This window comes from Saccopteryx bilineata, chromosome 2 (genome assembly GCF_036850765.1).
Source record: "Saccopteryx bilineata isolate mSacBil1 chromosome 2, mSacBil1_pri_phased_curated, whole genome shotgun sequence".
In the NCBI taxonomy this organism is placed as follows: domain Eukaryota; kingdom Metazoa; phylum Chordata; class Mammalia; order Chiroptera; family Emballonuridae; genus Saccopteryx; species Saccopteryx bilineata.
The window spans coordinates 130,301,330-130,320,098 of record NC_089491.1 but is presented as its reverse complement, the minus strand read 5'-3'; the positions used below and the strand labels follow the sequence as shown (position 1 = coordinate 130,320,098).

The window sequence follows — 18,769 nt, the reverse complement described above, 5'->3', positions numbered from 1 at the left end:
TCCTCCAATGAGCTGTGGTTCCTTTGATTGCAGACAGTAATTTAGAAACTAACATCTGTGTGCTAGTTGTTGTATTCATTGCTTTTGGGAGTGGAGGCAGTCACTGCTTTAAGGCCACTTTGGAGCAAAGGAATATAGGTATGTACATATATAAATATTTACATCTAGTTTATTTATATTTATTGAAACACTTAAGTTCCAATACCTCTAATTCCAATTCATCACAAGATTTATGCTAATTTCCTTTACATATTTGTAATTCAGGCCCTGGCTGGTTGTCTTGTGGTAGAGTGTCAACTGTGGATGTCTGGGGTTTGATTCCCGGTCAGGGCACACAGGAGAAGCACCCATCTGCTTCTCCACCCCTCTCCATCTTGCTTCTCTCTCTGTTCCCCTCTAATCTTGCAGCCATGGCTCGGTTGGAGCAAGTTGGCCCTGGGTGCTGAGGATGGCCCCATGGCCTCTGCCTTAGGTGCTTAAAAAAAAAAAAAAGGCCCCCGTTGCAACAGAGCAAGGGCCCCAGATGGGCAGCGCATTGCCAGGTTGATCCCGGTTGGGGCGCATGCGGGAGTCTGTCTCTACCTCCCTCCCTCTCATTAAATTAAAAAACAAAAAACAAAAAATCAAACAAAAAATATTTGTAATTCATTATCTGACAGTGAGAAAACCAGCTCCCATAACCCTCAATCTATTTACTTACTTGCTTAATCCCCTAGGGCAGTGGTCCCCAACCTTTTTTGGGCCACGGACTGGTTTAATGTCAGAAAGTATTTTCACAGAGCGGCCTTTAGGGTGGGACGAATAAATGTATCACGTGACTGAGACAAGCGTCAAGAGTGAGTCTTAGACGGATGTAACAGAGGGAATCTGGTCATTTTTAAAAAATAAAACATCATTCAGACTTAAATATAAATAAAACGGAAATAATGTAAGTTATTTATTCTTTCTCTGCAGACCAGTACCAAATGGCCCACAGACTGGTACTGGTCCATGGCCTGGGGGTTGGGGACCACTGCTCTAGAGGGCTTCCAATCTCCCATCACTGCCTCTAGCGCTCTCTCCCCTACCTGTGTGACCTCCTTATCCTGCTGGGGTGTTGACGCTCCACATCAGCAGGAGGAGCTGTCAGATTTAACAAATAAAAATACAGATGCCTAACTAAATTTGAATTTCAAAAAAACAATTTTAGGAATAAATTTATACTAAAAGTATTTTTAATTTATCTGAAATTCAAATTTAGCTGAGCACCCTGTATTTAATCTGGCAACCTATAATCTGATCCTATGCTTGGGTCTTCTCCTACCGACTTCAAACTCCAAAACTGAACTTTGAACCTCTCTCCAATATGTGAGTTTGCTCCTTTTATCCCACTAGGGCTCCCACCCATCTGATACCAGGCCACCTGCCCCATATTAAAGCCCTCCTCACTTAGTTAGGACCCTGACATCCCAAGTGAAGTTGTTCCTAAACATGGATGCCCTTTTTTTTACCTGATTAGGTTTTAATACCTCTTGCCAGGCCATGCCTGGTAAATCTTTTCCTTCTGCTTGGGCTCCAACAGCAGTCCCAGACCGTCCCTGCACAGATGCCTTCCTTGCCTGTTCATTCTCTGCTACTCCACGCCAGGCTTCTCCCTCCCACCCCATGCTGCTGCTGTCCTCACCTTGCTGGGCTCAGAATACCACACACTGAGCCACCCTGCATGGACATTTCATCATGATCTGTCTCTGATATACGAAACCTGGCCTTATGCAGGGTCACCGATTCACTCAGGAGGGCCCTAACTTCCCATACAAGACCACATCCCCATGCGGACACCAGCCTCATTCTGCTTAGGCTGTCTCCCCACATCCACTGCACTGTGCATAGATTCCTTGTCGTCCTGCTTCGGCTCTAACATGTTACATTTTTAAATGGGATATGTTTTAAGGAATTAACAGTGAAACTCTTTCAGGTATAGCTATAAGTTCTCATTTCTTCTTTCAAACAATCTGGTAGGTTGTTAGGAGGAGGAACTGAGGTAAGAGAGGGCAGAAAAGGCTGTGCAGTTTAGAAAAATATAAAGCTGACATTGTTTCAGCTTTCTCTCAAAACTATACCATTCTTTTGTGTGTGTGTGTGGCAGAGACAGAGAGAGAAGGATAGACAGACAGGAAGGGAAAGAGATGAAAAGCATCAGTTCTTCATTGTGGCACCTTACTTGTTCATTGATTGCTTTCTCATATGTGCCTTGACCGGGGGGCTACAGCAGACCGAGTGACCCCTTGCTCGAGCCAGCGACCTTGGGCTCAAGCTGGTGAGCTTTGCTCAAACCAGATGAGCCTGCACTCAAGCTGGGGATCTTGGGGTTTTGAACCTGGGTCCTCCACATCCCAGTCCGATGCTCTATCCACTGCGCCATCGCCTGGTCAGGCAATACTATACCATTCTGATCAAAGTAACAATATTAACATGACAATGAAAAACTAATGTTCAACACATCATTTTTCTTGTCATCTTACGCACTATGGATGCTTTTCATGTTAAAGTTATTTTCTTGGTCTTACTGCAGAGAAAATCTGTGCAACCGTCATGTTTGCCACATTGAGAACAAACTACTCCCTGTTTATAAGGCCTTCTCATCAGAGTTGCTCTGCAAAAAAGCAAAAAACATTTAGTTAGAAGAAATCTCACATTTTGAGGTATTTATGTAATTGTGGTTACTGATTTATCATTAATTATAAAGGTAATATAGAAAAAGAATTCAAGGAAGTACTTAAATTGCAGATGCAATCTCCCCCCTCCATACCTGAAAAGTCTCTTCTGAAATGAATTCTTATGTTCTTGAAAGAAAATATTGTAATTTAAATGAGTTTTACTTTTTATATAAGTTTTTAAAAATTTATTGATTTTAGAGAGAGACAGAGAGAAGGAGAGAGAGAAACATCAATTTATTGTTCCACTTATTTATGCATTCATTCGTTGATTCTTTTATGTGCCCTGACTGGGGATTGAACCTGCAACCTTGGTGTAGCTGGATGATGTTCTCACTGACTGAGCTACCTGGTCAGGGCGAATATGACCAGGGCAAATATGAGTTTTAAAGCTTATTTTGTCCTAGTTTGTAGCAGAGTTTTCCTTTAAAAATTAATGTTATGAAATGTTTTATAATTTCTTTCTGGTTGGTACAAATGTATAAAAAGTTCTTTAGAAATGATATATTAATTTTCTGAAGAGTTTGAAAAATCCTTAAATTTTTATTGTCCCAAAGACCTAACTGCATGGATTACTTTGAGGTCTATATAAAAAATATATGTATATAAACAAGCAAATAAATTTAAATGGAATTTTACAAATTTGGTCAACCCATTGTATACAGAAGAGGGAAGAACTGAAAAATTATTATATCAATTGCCCAAAACTTAAGCAAGGAAAAGAGACCCAAAAGTAGATACTGATTGGGAAGCTTATATAAAAGACCTAGAATAAGGATAGAAGAGATAGGTAGGTCATTTAAACAGGGTTGCTTATTTACTCAATGTGTAGTGGAAGCTACAAAAACAAATATTAGGCATATAAGTCCCTGTAACCTATTTTAGACTCATATCAAGCTTTTCTTTCAGTATATTGCCACCTATAGGACTTCTGTCCAGGCCCTAGATAAGGACACGTTGCCTAACTGGCCTAATGAGTAACTACACCCAATCCAAAGTCCATTAGAAGACCACTATTCAAACTTTATAATAGAATTATACTGTTCCAGAAGGAGAACACAATTCTGGTGGTGATGAGACTTTCATTGCTTACACTAGACCCTTTTTGCCAGCACTTTGTTCACGAAGGAGGTAATTCAGCTCCATAGATTGACAATCTAACAATTACAATTTATAAGCAGATTCTTCTCTTCAAAGTTCTCTAGGTACAGGCTCACACAGTCTGTACATTGCCCATAGAACAATGGTAGGAGAAGATCAAATAGATATTGGCCTTTCCATCTCATATAGCCAGAATAGTCACACCACACACAAAAACCCCTTTCACTTTCACTACTGCCATAGAGCACTGAGAAATACCACAGTGTTATATTCTGGTTCACAGCTGGACATCTATAGGTTTCCCAAGAAGGTTTAAAGAATCTATTCCAGTAAGCTAGAGAAAAATACAATGCAATAAGCAGCAAGGAAGATGATCTTTTAGAGATCCCATCCAGCTCTCTTTCTGATATATCTAATATATTTTGTCTTTGGCAAAACTCTATGACTACTTAGAGCATCGGCCTGGCATGCAGGAGTCCCGGGTTCGATTCCCGACCAGGGCACACAGGAGAAGCGCCCATCTGCTTCTCCACCCCTCCCCCTCTCCTTCCTCTCTGTCTCTCTCTTCCCCTCCCGCAGCCAAGGCTCCATTGGAGCAAAGTTGGCCCGGGTGCTGAGGATGGCTCTGTGGCCTCTGCCTCAGGAGCTAGAATGGCTCTGATTGAGGCAGAGCGACGCCCCAGATGGGCGGAACATTGCTCCCTGGTGGGCATGCCAGGTGGAGCCCGGTTGGGCGAATGCAGGAGACTGTCTGACTGCATCCCCGCTTCCAACTTCAGAAAAATACAAACAAACAAAAAAACCTCTATGACTACTTAAATGTATTCCAGGTCAGGGAAAGCATGAATCCTATTGTTTTCTGCTTCAAATTATCCCTTTATGTACAAAGCTATGTTACTCTGTATCACTTGCTATAAAACTCAGTTGGTCCTATCCCCTTTACCTCTACATTTTAGAACTAAAGGATTAGGAACCACAGTTAAACACGAATAAAGCTCTTTTTAAACTGATATGATTTCACTGTTCCATCCTCTAATCCTTCCCAAGACACTATCTTCCTTGTGATCATGCCTCCTTCCTCATTTTGGCACCTTACTCACAAAATCACACATTACACTCACTGATGACTCCTATCCTTCCAGGTTGCTCACTTATTTACTTGTCCATCAATTTCACTGGTATTACAAGTCTATTTTCTCCCTTTCTACTCGGTTGTTTCTTCTATATATAGCTTAGGCCTTTGCATATTTGTATATGTAGCTAAAAACCTGAAATTCTCTTGGAACAATTTTCCTTTACATCTACCTGATTAAACCCCAGTGTCCGAAAAAGAAAAAAAAAAAAAGGAAGGCATCTTATTGCCTGAATGTTCCGTATCTGCTTCAGGGAAACTGGATACTGCTGGAGAAATACTATTAAACTAGGTAGAGAATCTCTCAGTAGTTCCCTAGTGAGAGTTTTTTCTCAATTTACATAATAACTATTTCAAACCTTTCCAATCCTTAAGATTCCAGCTTCATTGTCTTTCACTTTATTCTCTGAACATAATCTGTCTTACTTCACAGAGAAGCATATTGGCCTTTAGATTGAAACTAGAGGCAATTAGAGCCCTGGCCAGTTGGCTCAGTGGATAGAGTGTTAGCCAGGTGCGCGGACATCCCTGGTTTGATCCTCAGTCAGGGCACACATGCAAAGCAACTATCTGCTTCTCTTCCTCTTCTTCTTCCCCTTTCCTTTCCCTTCTTCTCTCACAGCCAGTGGCTTGGTTGGTCTGAGCATTGGCCTCGGGTACTGAGGATAGCTGGGTTGATTTGAGTATCAGCCCCAGACAGGGTTGCTGGGTGAATCCTGTTCAGGTCACATGTGGGAGTTTATCTTTCTATCTCTCTTCCTCTCACTTATAAAAAACAAATAAATTAATTAAAAAGATTGGAACTGGAGAAATTTTTGTCATTGTATATGACAAATATACCTACCCCTTCTTTTCTAGTAAAACTGAAAAACTGCTTCTCCTTCTTTCTAAGGTAGATCTCTTTTCTACCTTCTTTCTTTATAAAGAATTACTTTTATTCTGTATTAGATACACCATGCCAATATTTTAACATACTTATATTATTTCCATTTAAAAAACAAAATAAAAACAATAAGTAGTGCTCGATTCATTCTAACCTAGCATCACTTTCTTCTACTCCACAGAAATGCCTCTCTCTCTTTTTTTTTTATTGATTTTAGAGAGAAGAAAGGTGAGAGAGAGAGAGAGAGAGAGAGGCAGGAACATTGTCTGTTCCTAAATGTGCCCTGACTAGAGTTCAAATTGGCAACCTCTGTGGTTCGGGACAAAGTTCTAACCAACTGAGCCATCTGGCCAGGGCAGAACTGTCTCTTCTTATAGCTGATATTTGTAAATCTTTACTTTGCTTGATTTCTTAGAATATGAAATTTTGAACTACATCTTCTTTCTGAAAACATCTTTTTCCCCATGCTTACTATGATATCATATTCTTCTTCTTCTGTCTGGCCACTCTTTTTAATTAGCCCTTGCCATTTCATTTTCTTCTAAATCAGTGGTCCCCAACCCCCGGACCACGAACCGGTACTGGTCCATGGACCATTTGGTACCAGTCCGCAGAAAAAGAATAAATAACTTACATTATTTCCCTTTTATTTATATTTAAGTCTGAACAATGTTTTATTTTTAAAAAATGACCAGATTCCCTCTGTTACAGCCATCTAAGACTCATTCTTGATGCTTGTCTCGGTCACATGATACATTTACCCATCCCACCCTAAAGGCTGGTCCGTGAAAATATTTTCTGACATTAAACCAGTCCGTGGCCCAAAAAAGGTTGGGGACCACTGCTCTAAATGTTGGCACGATGCTCTAGAGGTCTTTTTCTCTTCTGATTCTGTTTTCTCTCAGAATCTCATCTACTCTCATGATTTCAATTACCATTGGTACTCCAAATGTTTGTTCTATGCCATGCCTCACTCATGAGCTTCTGATCCATACAGCCACTTGCTTACTAAACATCTCAAAGTAAGTATTTCATAGCCAACTCAAATTCATTATGTCCAAAATGGAACTCACCGTCCTCCCTCCCAAAAAGTTTAGTGTTCCTCGCTGCAGTTAATGGCAATACTATTTACTTCTGAGAATCTTCCTTGACTATTTCTTGTCTCTCATTACTTAATATAATGACTTATAAATCCTGTTATTTATACCTTAAAAATGTCTTAAATATTTCTCCAATATCAATCCAGATATCTTTTGTTGTCATAAAAGCAAATAAAAAATAAAAGTAATACATGTATAACATTTATAAGTATATGGTAGAAAGAAGGAAGCAGAAAAAGGCAACCATAAAGAGGAAAACTATCTCCACAAAGATAACTTCTATTTACAGCTTCTATGATTATTTCCAGAAAAAAAGTTTTTCACAAAAATTCTTAGCACATCTATATTTGTGATAAAGACTGCTATCTAAATACCTTTTAAAATACTGAAATAAAAGTATGTTAGCTTGGCATATTAATAGAAAGCTGTATTTCTCACACTATATTTCCCAACTTCCCTTGCAACTTAGATGTGGCCATATGATCAATTTTATATCCAATAGAGTGGAATTAGCAGTGTTGCTCCTACCCACAAGGTGCTTTAAGAGCTGGTCAGGCTGCCAATATGTTTCTTGTCCCTTAGTATAAGCTTGAACTAGCTCATATTTGTGACCTGGGAATGATGAGGCAACAAGATGGGAGCTACTTGGGTGTTCAAGTGACTAATGGAACAGAGCCGCCCATCAAACAGAAATTTCTTACTTCTATCTTATTGAATCACTACATTTTTTGATCAAGTTATCTGCTGTAACAAAAACCCCAATCTTATTTATTATTGTTTTGCATCTTGATTTTTCATCTATCAATTGAGATATTTTCATATTGGTACATAGAAGAAGACAAAGACACCAGTGTTTTTAATGATTACATAATAATGTACAGTAAATTAATTGCTCAATCCCTTATTATGGAAATCATTAGTATTTTTTATTTTAGTTTCATGCTATTAAAACATGCTACAATGAGTATATCTTGTCCAACTTTCATATGGATTTTAATAAAATAAAATCCTGGTGATGTCAGAAGAATGGCAATGTGAGGAAACTCCTAGGTCTCTCCCATTGAAATTTCAACAATTGAACAGCTATAACTCAATGAAAGAACTTCAGCTCAGCATGAAATCATATCTGAAAGATACACACATTGAAGCAACTAAAGGTGGAAAAGCAGGAGTGGTCAGGGAAACAAAAAATAAAAATGGGCCTGGGGATGCAACCCTGTAGCTGAGAGCTCATGGAGGGGTTCAGCTTGGAGAGGGGAGAAATCCAGTCATGTCTGGGTTTCCTTCTGCCAGGAAGGGCTGAGAGATTTTGTTGGCACTCTTGCAAGAGTAAACAACTAGAGCAATAGCTGAGCACAGGGCCCTGGGAAGGGAACGCAGCTCTGGGAACTTGCCAATTATCCTACAGTCTGCCTGTGGTTTGTGATTTTGGCAGAGAAACCAGGACACAAAGCTTCATAGATGCCCAGCCTCCCAGAACTCACCTCCTTTCTCCCTTGGTGGTGGCAACTGGAGAATTGACACTACAGAACTACTATTTCCCTTGAGCAAAAAGGGTGCTCTGTGTTTGGTCCCTAGTCAGGGCATTAGATAGCATTTACTGGGAGGGAAAACAAAGAAAGTGGCCATGTCCCTGCAGTGTCTCCCCCACCCCCAGCATTGCAGACTACACAGGAGGACAGCAAGCATTGTGATGGGAGTCAGTACCAGGATTTCACAGAACTAAGACTAGTGATTCATTGCCACCTATTGGAAAATAATAGAAAAACCACTTAGAAGTAATCTACTAAAAAGAGAGCCATTCACACAAATGCCTAGACAGAGGTGGAGTCCATTGAATACCATAAATAACTTAGGGAGCAATGCAATTTAAAAAGAAAAGAAAAAATTTCCTGAAAGCAACTTAAACACATGGGAATTTAGGATAAACATGACAGAGAATTTAAGATTAAAGTTCTTAAAATACTCAGTAAGATGTGACAAAACACAGAGAGACAATTTAATGCACTCAGAAAAAAATTAATGAAAAAATGAGTATTTTATCAAAGACATTGAAATTCTAAGAAAGAATCAAACAGAAATTTTGGAGATGAAGAACTCAATAAATGAGATCAAGAATGTACTAGCCAACATAAAAAAAAAGATCTGACCAGATGGAGAAAAGAATTAATAATATAGAATATAGAAATCTAGAAATAATATAGAGGGAAAAAGAGAGACTTTAAAAAATAATAGAGTTCCACAAGAACTATCTGATTCTATCAGAAAGCAATGTAAGAATAATAGGCACACCAGAAGAAGAGAAGGAGAAGAAAATGGAGATCTTATTCAAACAGTTGATGAGAACTTATCAAACCTATGGAAAGAGCTAGATCCTTGAATCCAAGAAGCAAATAGAACACCTAGTTACCTTAATTTAAAGAGGCCTTCTCTAAGACACATTGTATTAAAACTGTCAAAAATTAATGACAAAGAAAGAATCTTCATGTCAGGAAAAAGATGACAACATGTAAAAAAAAGTATATTAAGCCTGAGCATGAGGTGGCACAGTGAATAAAGTGTCAATGTGAGACACTGAGGACCTGGGATTGAAAACCTTGAGGTCTCCGGCTTGAGTGCAGGCTCATCTGGCTTGAGCATGGCTCATCAGCTTGAGAACGGGGTTGCTGGCTTGAGCATGGGATCATAGACTTGACCCTGTGGTTGCTGGTTTGAGCCCAAGGTTTCTGGCTTGAGCAAAAGGTCACTGGCTTGGCTGTAGCCACCTGGTCAAGGCACATATGAGAAAGAAATCAATGAACAACTAAGGAGCCGCAACAAGGAATTGATGCTTCTTATCTTTCTCTCTTCCCGACTGCCTGTCCCTATCTGTTCCTCTCTCTGTTTTTCTCTGTGTCTCCCTTGGAAAAAAAAAAGTCCCTTTGGGTTATCAATGGACTTCTCAGCAGAAACTACAATCCAGAAGACAATTAAATTAAATATTTAAAGTACTAAAAGGGAGGAATTATCAGCCAAAAATAATATATTCAGCAAAGTTATCCTTTAGATATGAAGGGGAAATAATGACTTTTCCAGACATACAGAAGCTGAGGGAATTTATCACTAGAACAAGAACACTACCATTGTAGGATATATTCAAAGGCATTATACTATATACATAAAACAAAGAACAAAACTTCACAAAACTACAAGTAAGATCTCCAAAAAAAAAAAAATTACAGCATAATCAGGAATAATTTGAGACAACAAAAACAGCAAGAGAGGAGGTAAAGGTTGAATTAGCAAAGGAGGATGGAGGATAGATGCATTTGTAAGACAAAAAACTACTGTATATATGAAACATTTTAATAAATAACTTAATGGTAACCACCCACAAACAGAAAAAAGAAAAAACAAAAAAATCCTCAAAATCGAAACACCTAGCTTAGAAAAAGAAGAAACAGAAAAGAGATGTATGAAATACCACCAAATAAAAACAATAGAAACACAAAGGAAAAAAACCAGTGGAGGCACAGAGGTACCATAATACAAAAGATAAAAAGGCTATAGGAAATCCTCATGCATTAATAATTACTCTAAATGTAAATTAACTAAATTTACCAATAAATCTGCACAGAGTAGCAGATTGAATTAAAAAACAAGACCCAAACACATACTGCCTCAGGAGACACATCTATGATGAACAAAGTTAGACTTGAAGTGAAAGCATGGAAAGTGACTCTCCAAGCAAATAACATATGAAGAAAAGCAGGAATAGCCACACTTATATCTGACAAAACTAAATTGAAGATAACAAGAGACAAAGATGAACATTTCATAATGATAAAGGGAACACTACATCCAGAAGAATTAACATTTCTTAATATATATGCACTGAATCATGGAGCACCAAAGTATATAAAGCAACTACTAACAGAACTAAAAGAAGAAACAGATAAAAACACAATCATAGTTGGGGATTTTAATACTCCATTGACCACTCTAGATAGAGCAATCAAACAGAAAACCAATAAAGAAAATTGGCCTTAAATGACACATTAGACTAGTGAACATAATTGATATTTACAGAACCTTTCATCCCAGAACATAGGATTATACATTCTTCTCCAGTGCACATGGAACATTTTCCAGGATAGATTATATGTTGGATAAAAAACTAGCCTCAACAAATTCAAGAAGATTGAATAATACCAAGCATATTCTCTGACCATAATGCTCTGAAATTAGAATTTAAATGTGAAAAAAAAGTAAAGAAACCTACAAAAATGTGAAAATTAAACAACATTCTACTAGAAAATGACTGGGCCAAAGACAAAATAAAAGGAGAGATCAAAAGATATATAGAGACAAATGAGAATGACAACATGACACAAGAAAATTTCTGGGATGTAGCAAAGCAGTAAAAAGAAGGAAGTTTATATCATTAAGGCCTATATCAAGAAACAAGAGAAATTCCAAGTAAACAACCTAACACTACATCTTAAAGAACTAGCAAAAATAACAAAGACAATCCAAAGTCAGCGGAAGAAATAAAATAATAACACTTAGAACAGAATCGAATGAAATAGAGAACAAAAGAACTATACAAAAAATTAATACAACAAAGAACTGGTTCTTTGAAAAGATTAATAAAATGGACAACCCCCTGGCTAGATTTACTAAGGAAAAAAGAGAAATGACTCATATAAATAAAATCTGAAATGAAATAAAGTTACTATAGACTTCATAGATATAGAAAGTATCATACTAGGATACTATGGAAGACTATATGCCACCAAATTCAATAACCTAGAAAGAAATGGATAACTTCCAAGAATTTCTGTGTATAACTTTCCCAAACTAAATCATAAAGATTTGGAATACCTAAATAGGCCAATAAAGAGTGAGGTAGTTAAAAAAAAACATAAAAAACCTTCCCCACAAAATAAAAGTCCAAGAACAGATGGCTTCACTAGTGAATTCTACCAAATATTCAAACTTTTTTAAAAAATTAAAGAATAGACAATACTTTCTAACACATTTTATGAGATCAACATAACCCTGATACCAAAACCTGGCAAAGACAAAACACACACACACAAAACTACAGACCAATATCTCTGATGAACAGAGATGCAAAAATCCTAAACAAAATACTAGCAAAATGAGTAGAACAATACATTAAAAAGTAATACATCATGATCAAGTGAGGTTTATTGCAGAGGTACAAAAATGGTTCAACATATGCAAACCAATCAATATAATATACCACAAATTAACAAAACTAAGAACAAAAATTATATGATCCTATCAATAGATGTAGAAGCCTGACCAGGTGGTGACGCAGTGGATAGAGTGCTGTCCTGGGATCCTGAAGACCCAGATTTGAAACCTCAAGGTCACTGGATTGAATGCGGGCCCTCCGACTTCAGTGCCACTTACCAGCTTGAGCATAGGGTCACCAAATTGAGCATGGGATCATAGATATGACTCCATGCATCATTGCTGACTGGAAGCCCAAGGTCGCCGGATTGAGCCCAAGGTCACTGGCTTGAGCAAGGGGTCACTGGCTCAGCTGGAGCCCCCCAGTTCAGGCACATATGAGAAAGGAATCAATGAACAACTAAGGTGCTGCAACTCTGAGGTGATGCTTTTCATCTCTTTCTTCCTGTCTATCTGTTTCTGTTGGTCCTTCTCCCTCTCTCTTAAAAAAATGGATGCAGTAAAGGCATTCATTAAGATACAACATCGATTTATGATTAAAAAATTCAATAAAATAGGTGTAGAAGGAAAGTATCTCAACATAATAAAGGCCATATATAGCAAACTGTCAGCCAATATACTCAATGGTGAAAAACTGAAAGTTTTTCCTTTAGAATCAAGAAAAAGACATTTCTTATGAATCAAGAAAAGACTCTTACCACTCTTATTCACCATAGTTTTGGAAGTCCTAGCCAGAGCAATCAGGGAAGAGAAAAAAACAAAGAGTATGCAAATTGGAAAGAAGTAAAACTATTCCTTCTTGCAGATAACATGATTCTGTACCTAGAAAACCACAAAGCCTCCCAAAAAACTATTAGATATAATAATACAGTGAAGTTGCAGGATATAAAATTGATATACAGGCCTGACCTGTGGTGGCGCAGTGGATAAAGCATTGACCTGGAAATGCTGAGGTCACCGGTTCAAAACCCTGGGCTTGCCTGGTCAAGGCACATATGGGAGTTGATGCTTCCAGTTCCTCCCCCCTTCTCTCTCTCTGTCTCTCCCTCTCCTCTCTAAAAAAAAAAAAGAATAAAAAAAATTGATATGCAAAAATCTACTGCTTTCCATCTGACCAGCTGGTGGTACTTTAAATAAAACATCAGCCTGGGATGCAGAGGACCCAGGTTCAAAACCCTATGATCTCTGACTTGAGTGTGGGCTCATCTGGCTGAGTATGGGCTCACCAGCTTGAGTGTGGGGTTGCTGGCTCTTGAGCATGGGATCATGGACATGGCCCCATGGTCACTAGCTTGAGCCCAAAGGTCACTGGCTTGAGCCCAAGATTGCTGGCTTGAGCAAGGGGTCACTGGTTCTTCTGGAGCTTCCAAGTCAAGGCACATATGAGAAAGCAATCAATAAACAACTAAGGTGCCACCACAAAGAATTGATGCTTCTCATCTCTCTCCCTTTCTTTCTGTCTATCCCTATCTGTCCCTTTCTCTTTCTCTGTCTCTGTCTCTGTCTCTCTGTCTCTCTCTCTCTCTCTCTTTTTTGTATTTTTCTGTAGTTGGAAACGGGGAGGCGGTCAGACAGACTCCCGCATGTGCCTGACCGGGATCCACCCTGCATGCCCACCAGGGGGCGATGCTCTGCCCATCTGGGGCATTGCTCTGTTGCAACCAGAGCCATTCTAGAGCCTGAGGCAGAGGCCATAAAGCCATCCCCAGCACCCGGGCCAACTTTGCTCCAGTGGAACCCTGGCTGCAGGAGGGGAAGAGAGAGACAGAGAGGAAGGAGAGGGGGAGGGGTGGAGAAGCAGATGGGCGCCTCTCCTGTGTGCCCTGGCTGAGAATTGAACGTGGGACTCCTGCACGCCAGGCCGACGCTCTACCACTGAGCGAACCGGCCAGGGCCTCTATCTCTCTCTTAATAAAGAAATCTACTCCTTTTCTATATGCTAACAACAAAACTTCAGAGAAGGAAATGAGAAATACAATTTCTTTTAAAATTGCAACAAAAGAATAAAATACCTAATAATACACTTAACAAAGGATGTGAAGAACTTATTTACTGAAAACTACAAAGCATTATTAAAAGAAATTGAAAAAGACACAATGAAATGAAAAGATATTTTGTGTTCATGGGTTGGAAGAATCAACATAGTTAAAATAGTCATATTACTCAAAACAATATACAGATAACAATGTCACTGATTTAAACCCTAATTTCATTTTTTAAACAAATAGAACAAAAAATCATCAGAGATGTATAGAACCACAAAGGACTCCAATTAACCAAAGCAATCCTTAAAAAAAGAACAAAGCTGGAGGTATCACACTACTTGAGTTCAAATTATACTACAGAGATGTGATCATCAAAACAGCATTGGCCCTGGCCGGTTGGCTCAGCGGTAGAGCGTCGGCCTGGCGTACGGGGGGGACCCGGGTTCGATTCCCGGCCAGGGCACACAGGAGAAGCGCCCATCTGCTTCTCCACCCCCCCTCCTTCCTCTCTGTCTCTCTCTTCCCCTCCCGCAGTCAAGGTTCCATTGGAGCAAAGATGGCCCGGGCGCTGGGGATGGCTCCTTGGCCTCTGCCCCAGGCACTAGAGTGGCTCTGGTCGTGGCAGAGCGACGCCCTGGGGAGGCAGAGCATCGCCCCCTGGTGGGCAGAGCGTCGCCCCATGGTGGGCGTGCTGGGTGGATTCCGGTCGGGCGCATGCGGGAGTCTGTCTGACTGTCTCTCCCCGTTTCCAGATTCGGAAAAATACAAAAAAACAAAACAAAACAACAAAAAAAAACCCAGCATTGTATTGGCAGGAAAACAGACACACAGAACAATGGAACAAAATTGAGAGACTAGAAATAAAACCACATATATACAGGCAGGTAATTTTGGACAAAGAAGCCAAAAACACACAATGAGCAAAGAAAGCCTCTTCAATAAATGGTGCTGGAAAAATTGGAAAGTCATGTGTGAAAGGATGAAACTAGACTAAAATTTGTTCCCATGCACAAAAATTAATTCAAAATGGATCAAAGACCTAAATTTGTGATCTGAAACAATAAATTACATAGAGGTAAACATAAGTATTAAACTAATAAATCTTGGCCCTAGAGAACATTTTGTAAATTTGACCCCAAAAGCAAGGGAAGTAAAGGCAAAAATAAATGAATGAGACTATATCAAACTAAAAGGCTTCTGCACAAAAAAGAAACCACCAATAAAACAAAAAGGCAACCAATCGAATGGGAGATGATATTTGCAAACAGCTCTGACAAGGGGTTAATATTCAAAAAATATAAATTAACTCCTATAACTCAACACCAAACAAACAAACAATCCAATTAAAAAATGGGCAGAGGACCTGAACAAACATCTCTTCCATGAAGACATACAAATGACCAAAAGATTTATGAAAAATGCTCAACTCACTTGCTATTAGGGAAATGGAAACCAAAACTACAAAAACTACAATGAGATACCACCTCACACCTGTTGGAATGGCTGTTATCAACAAGACAGGTAATAAGTGTTGGAGAGGTTGTGGAAGAAAAGGAACACTCATTCACTGCTGGTGGGAATGTAAACTGGTACAGCCACTGTGGAAAAGAGTATGGAGGTTCTTAAAAAAATTAAGAATAATCATCAATCCCTCTTCTGAGTATCTACCTGAAAAACTCAAAAACATTTATTCTCAAAGATACATGTATCCTTGTGTTCATTGCAGTATTACTCACAGTGGCCAAGACATGGAAACAACCAAGTGTCCCTCAATAGAGGATTGGATAAAGAAGATGTGGTACATATATACAATGGAATACTACTCAGCCATAAGAAAAGATGAAATATTGCCATTTGTGACAACGTGGATAGATCTTGAAAATATTATGCAAAGCAAAATAAGTCAGTCAGGAAAAACTAAGAACTATATGATTTCACTCATATGGGAGATAAAATGGAGACTCAAAAATATAGACAAGAGTCATTACCAGAGGGGAGGCGGTAGAAGGGTTGTAACGGGGTAGAGGGAGCCAAATATACAATGACAGAAAATGGTTTGACTTTGGGTGATGGGCACACAAGGTAATGTGCAGATCTATCACAGAGATATACAACTGAAACTTATATGATCTTATTAACCAATGTCACCCCATTAAATTAATTAAAACATCTTAATAAGGAGATTACAAGATCAAAAGTAAGTATATTTTATTTTATTTTTAAATTTTTATTTAGTGATTTTAGTGAAAGAGGGGAGAGAGAGAGAAAAATAAGAACATCAATCTGTTCCTGTACCCTGACCAAAGACTGAACCAACAACCTCTGCACTTTGGGAGGATGCTTTAACCAACTGAGCTATCCTCCTAGTGCAAACATCTATCTATAGTTGCACATATTTATGCATTCATGGTCAATTCTTCTTCATTTTTTAGATTTTATTTATTGATTTTTAGAGAGAGGAGAGACAGAGAGAGAAAGAGAGAGAGAGAGAGAAGGGGGAGAAGCAGGAAGCATCAACTCATGGTAGTTGCTTCCTGTATGTGCTTAGCCAGGGTTTCAAATCAGTGACCTCATTCCAGGTTGATGCTTTATCCACTGCACCACCACAGGCCAGGCTGTAAGTATACAGTGTGTCTGTAAAGTCATGGTGCACTTTTGACCGGTCACAGGAAAGCAACAAAAGACAACAGAAATGTGAAATTTGCACCAAATAAAAGAAAAACTCTCCCAGTTTCATACCTATCAGTGCAGTTCGATGTGGGCTCACGCACGGATTTTTAGGGCTCCTTAGGTAGCTATCCCATATAGCCTCTACAGACTTGTCACTGACTGATGGCCTACCAGAACAGGGTTTCTCCACCAAACTGCCGGTTTCCTTCAACTGCTTTTCCTTTTATTTGGTGCAGATTTCACATTTCTATCATCCCATTACAAAAGCATTTCTCTAGAATCTACTATTTCTGTTGACAATTTATTATTCTAAAATACATTGACTTTTTTCTCTCAGATTTCTTTCCTGAAGTAAGTAAAGTAATAATAATTGTTCTAACCCACACCAATCTGACTTCAGCTCACTCTGACAGTGCAAATGCTTCTGTGAAGGTCACCAATAAGCTCCAAAAGTCCCATCTGCTGCTCAACAACTTTTAGCACAAGATATCATGCTCTGTAATCAAAATATTTTCTTATTTTGCTTCTATGACACCACACAGAATCTGTTTTTCTTCTTTATGAGCCAACCTCTTGGTGCTTTTACTGACTCCTCCTATAGATTTAACAGGGCTTTTTATTCAGGCATCTTTTTTTTTTTAGTTTGATATAGTCTCATTCATTTATTTTTGCCTTTACTTCCCTTGCTTTTGGGGTCAAATTTATAAAATGTTCTCTAGGGCCAAGATTTATTAGTTTAATACTTATGTTTACCTCTATGTAATTTATTGTTTCAGATCACAAATTTAGATCTTTGATCCATTTTGAATTAATTTTTGTGCATGGGAACAAATTGTAGTCTAGTTTCATCCTTTCACACATGACTTTCCAATTTTTCCAGCACCATTTATTGAAGAGGCTTTCTTTGCTCATTGTGTGTTTTTGGCTTCTTTGTCCAAAATTACCTGCCTGTATATATGTGGTTTTATTTCTAGTCTCTCAATTCTGTTCTGTTGTTCTGCCAATACCAAGCTGTTTTGATGATCACATCTCTGTAGTATAATTTGAACTCAAGTAGTGTGATACCTCCAGCTTTGTTCTTTTTTTAAGTATTGCTTTGGTTAATTGGAGTCTTTTGTGGTTCTATACAACTCTGATGATTTTTTGTTCTATTTGTTTAAAAAATGACATTAGGGTTTAATTCAGAGTGACATTATTATCTGTATATTGTTTTGAGTAATATGACCTTGGGCTCAAGCCAGAGACCTTGGACTTCTAGCCAGCAACCTTTGAGCTCTAGCCAAAAACCTTGGGATCATGTTGATGATCCCGAACTGTAGCTGGCAACCTCGGAGTTTTGAACCAGGGCGCTCAGCAACCTGGGCCTACACTCAACCCACTGTACCACCATTGGTCAGATTGCATTGGTTGTTTTTTAATGCTTGAAAACAGTTATTTTATATATAGGGGTGGGCAAAAGTAGATGAAATCACAAGCTATTATTACCTAAAAGATAAATCATAAATGAATATAGACAATAATAATACAATAATACAAATAAATAATACAATAATTAATAAATAAATATTAATGCAAGAGTAAACTCTTTATTTTGCATAATCACAACTGTAAACCTACTTTTGCTCATCCTTGTATATTTGGTCTAGTCCTTGTGGTTCTTTTAAGTAAGAGACTAATTTTTTTCTTTCCTTTCTTTTTTTTAAAGATTTTATTTATTGATTTTAGAAAGGGGAGGGGAGAGACAAAGGCATTGGGGAGGAGCAGGAATCATCCACTCATAGGTAGTTGCTTGTCATATGTACCTTGACTGGGCAAGTTCAGCTCAACTGGCGACCTCAGCATTCCAGGTCAGAATGCTTTACCCACACTTTACCCACTGTGCCACCACAGGTCAGAAGAGACTACTTCATATAACAGCTAACATAACATCCAGAAGCAAAGTATATCAAATATTTAAAAGTTAAAAAATAAAGAATTGCTAGAAGAAAATGTGGGATAATATT

The 18,769-nt window shown here is 38.5% G+C and overlaps 1 protein-coding gene across 3 annotated transcripts in view; it reads right to left on the bottom strand.

Annotated features, from left to right (window-relative positions):
• Nucleotides 1-18,769, bottom strand: part of GLIPR1L2 (GLIPR1 like 2) — a 50,062-nt gene that overhangs the window by 8,991 nt on the left and 22,302 nt on the right. The window contains exon 4 of one of the 3 annotated variants that reach the window (XM_066257807.1): nt 2,547-2,632. In XM_066257807.1, coding sequence (XP_066113904.1) covers nt 2,547-2,632 — 86 coding nt within the window. Of the gene's footprint in view, nt 1-2,501; nt 2,633-18,769 lie in introns of all 3 variants that reach the window. The other 2 variants (XM_066257810.1, XM_066257808.1) reach the window with 2 other exon arrangements.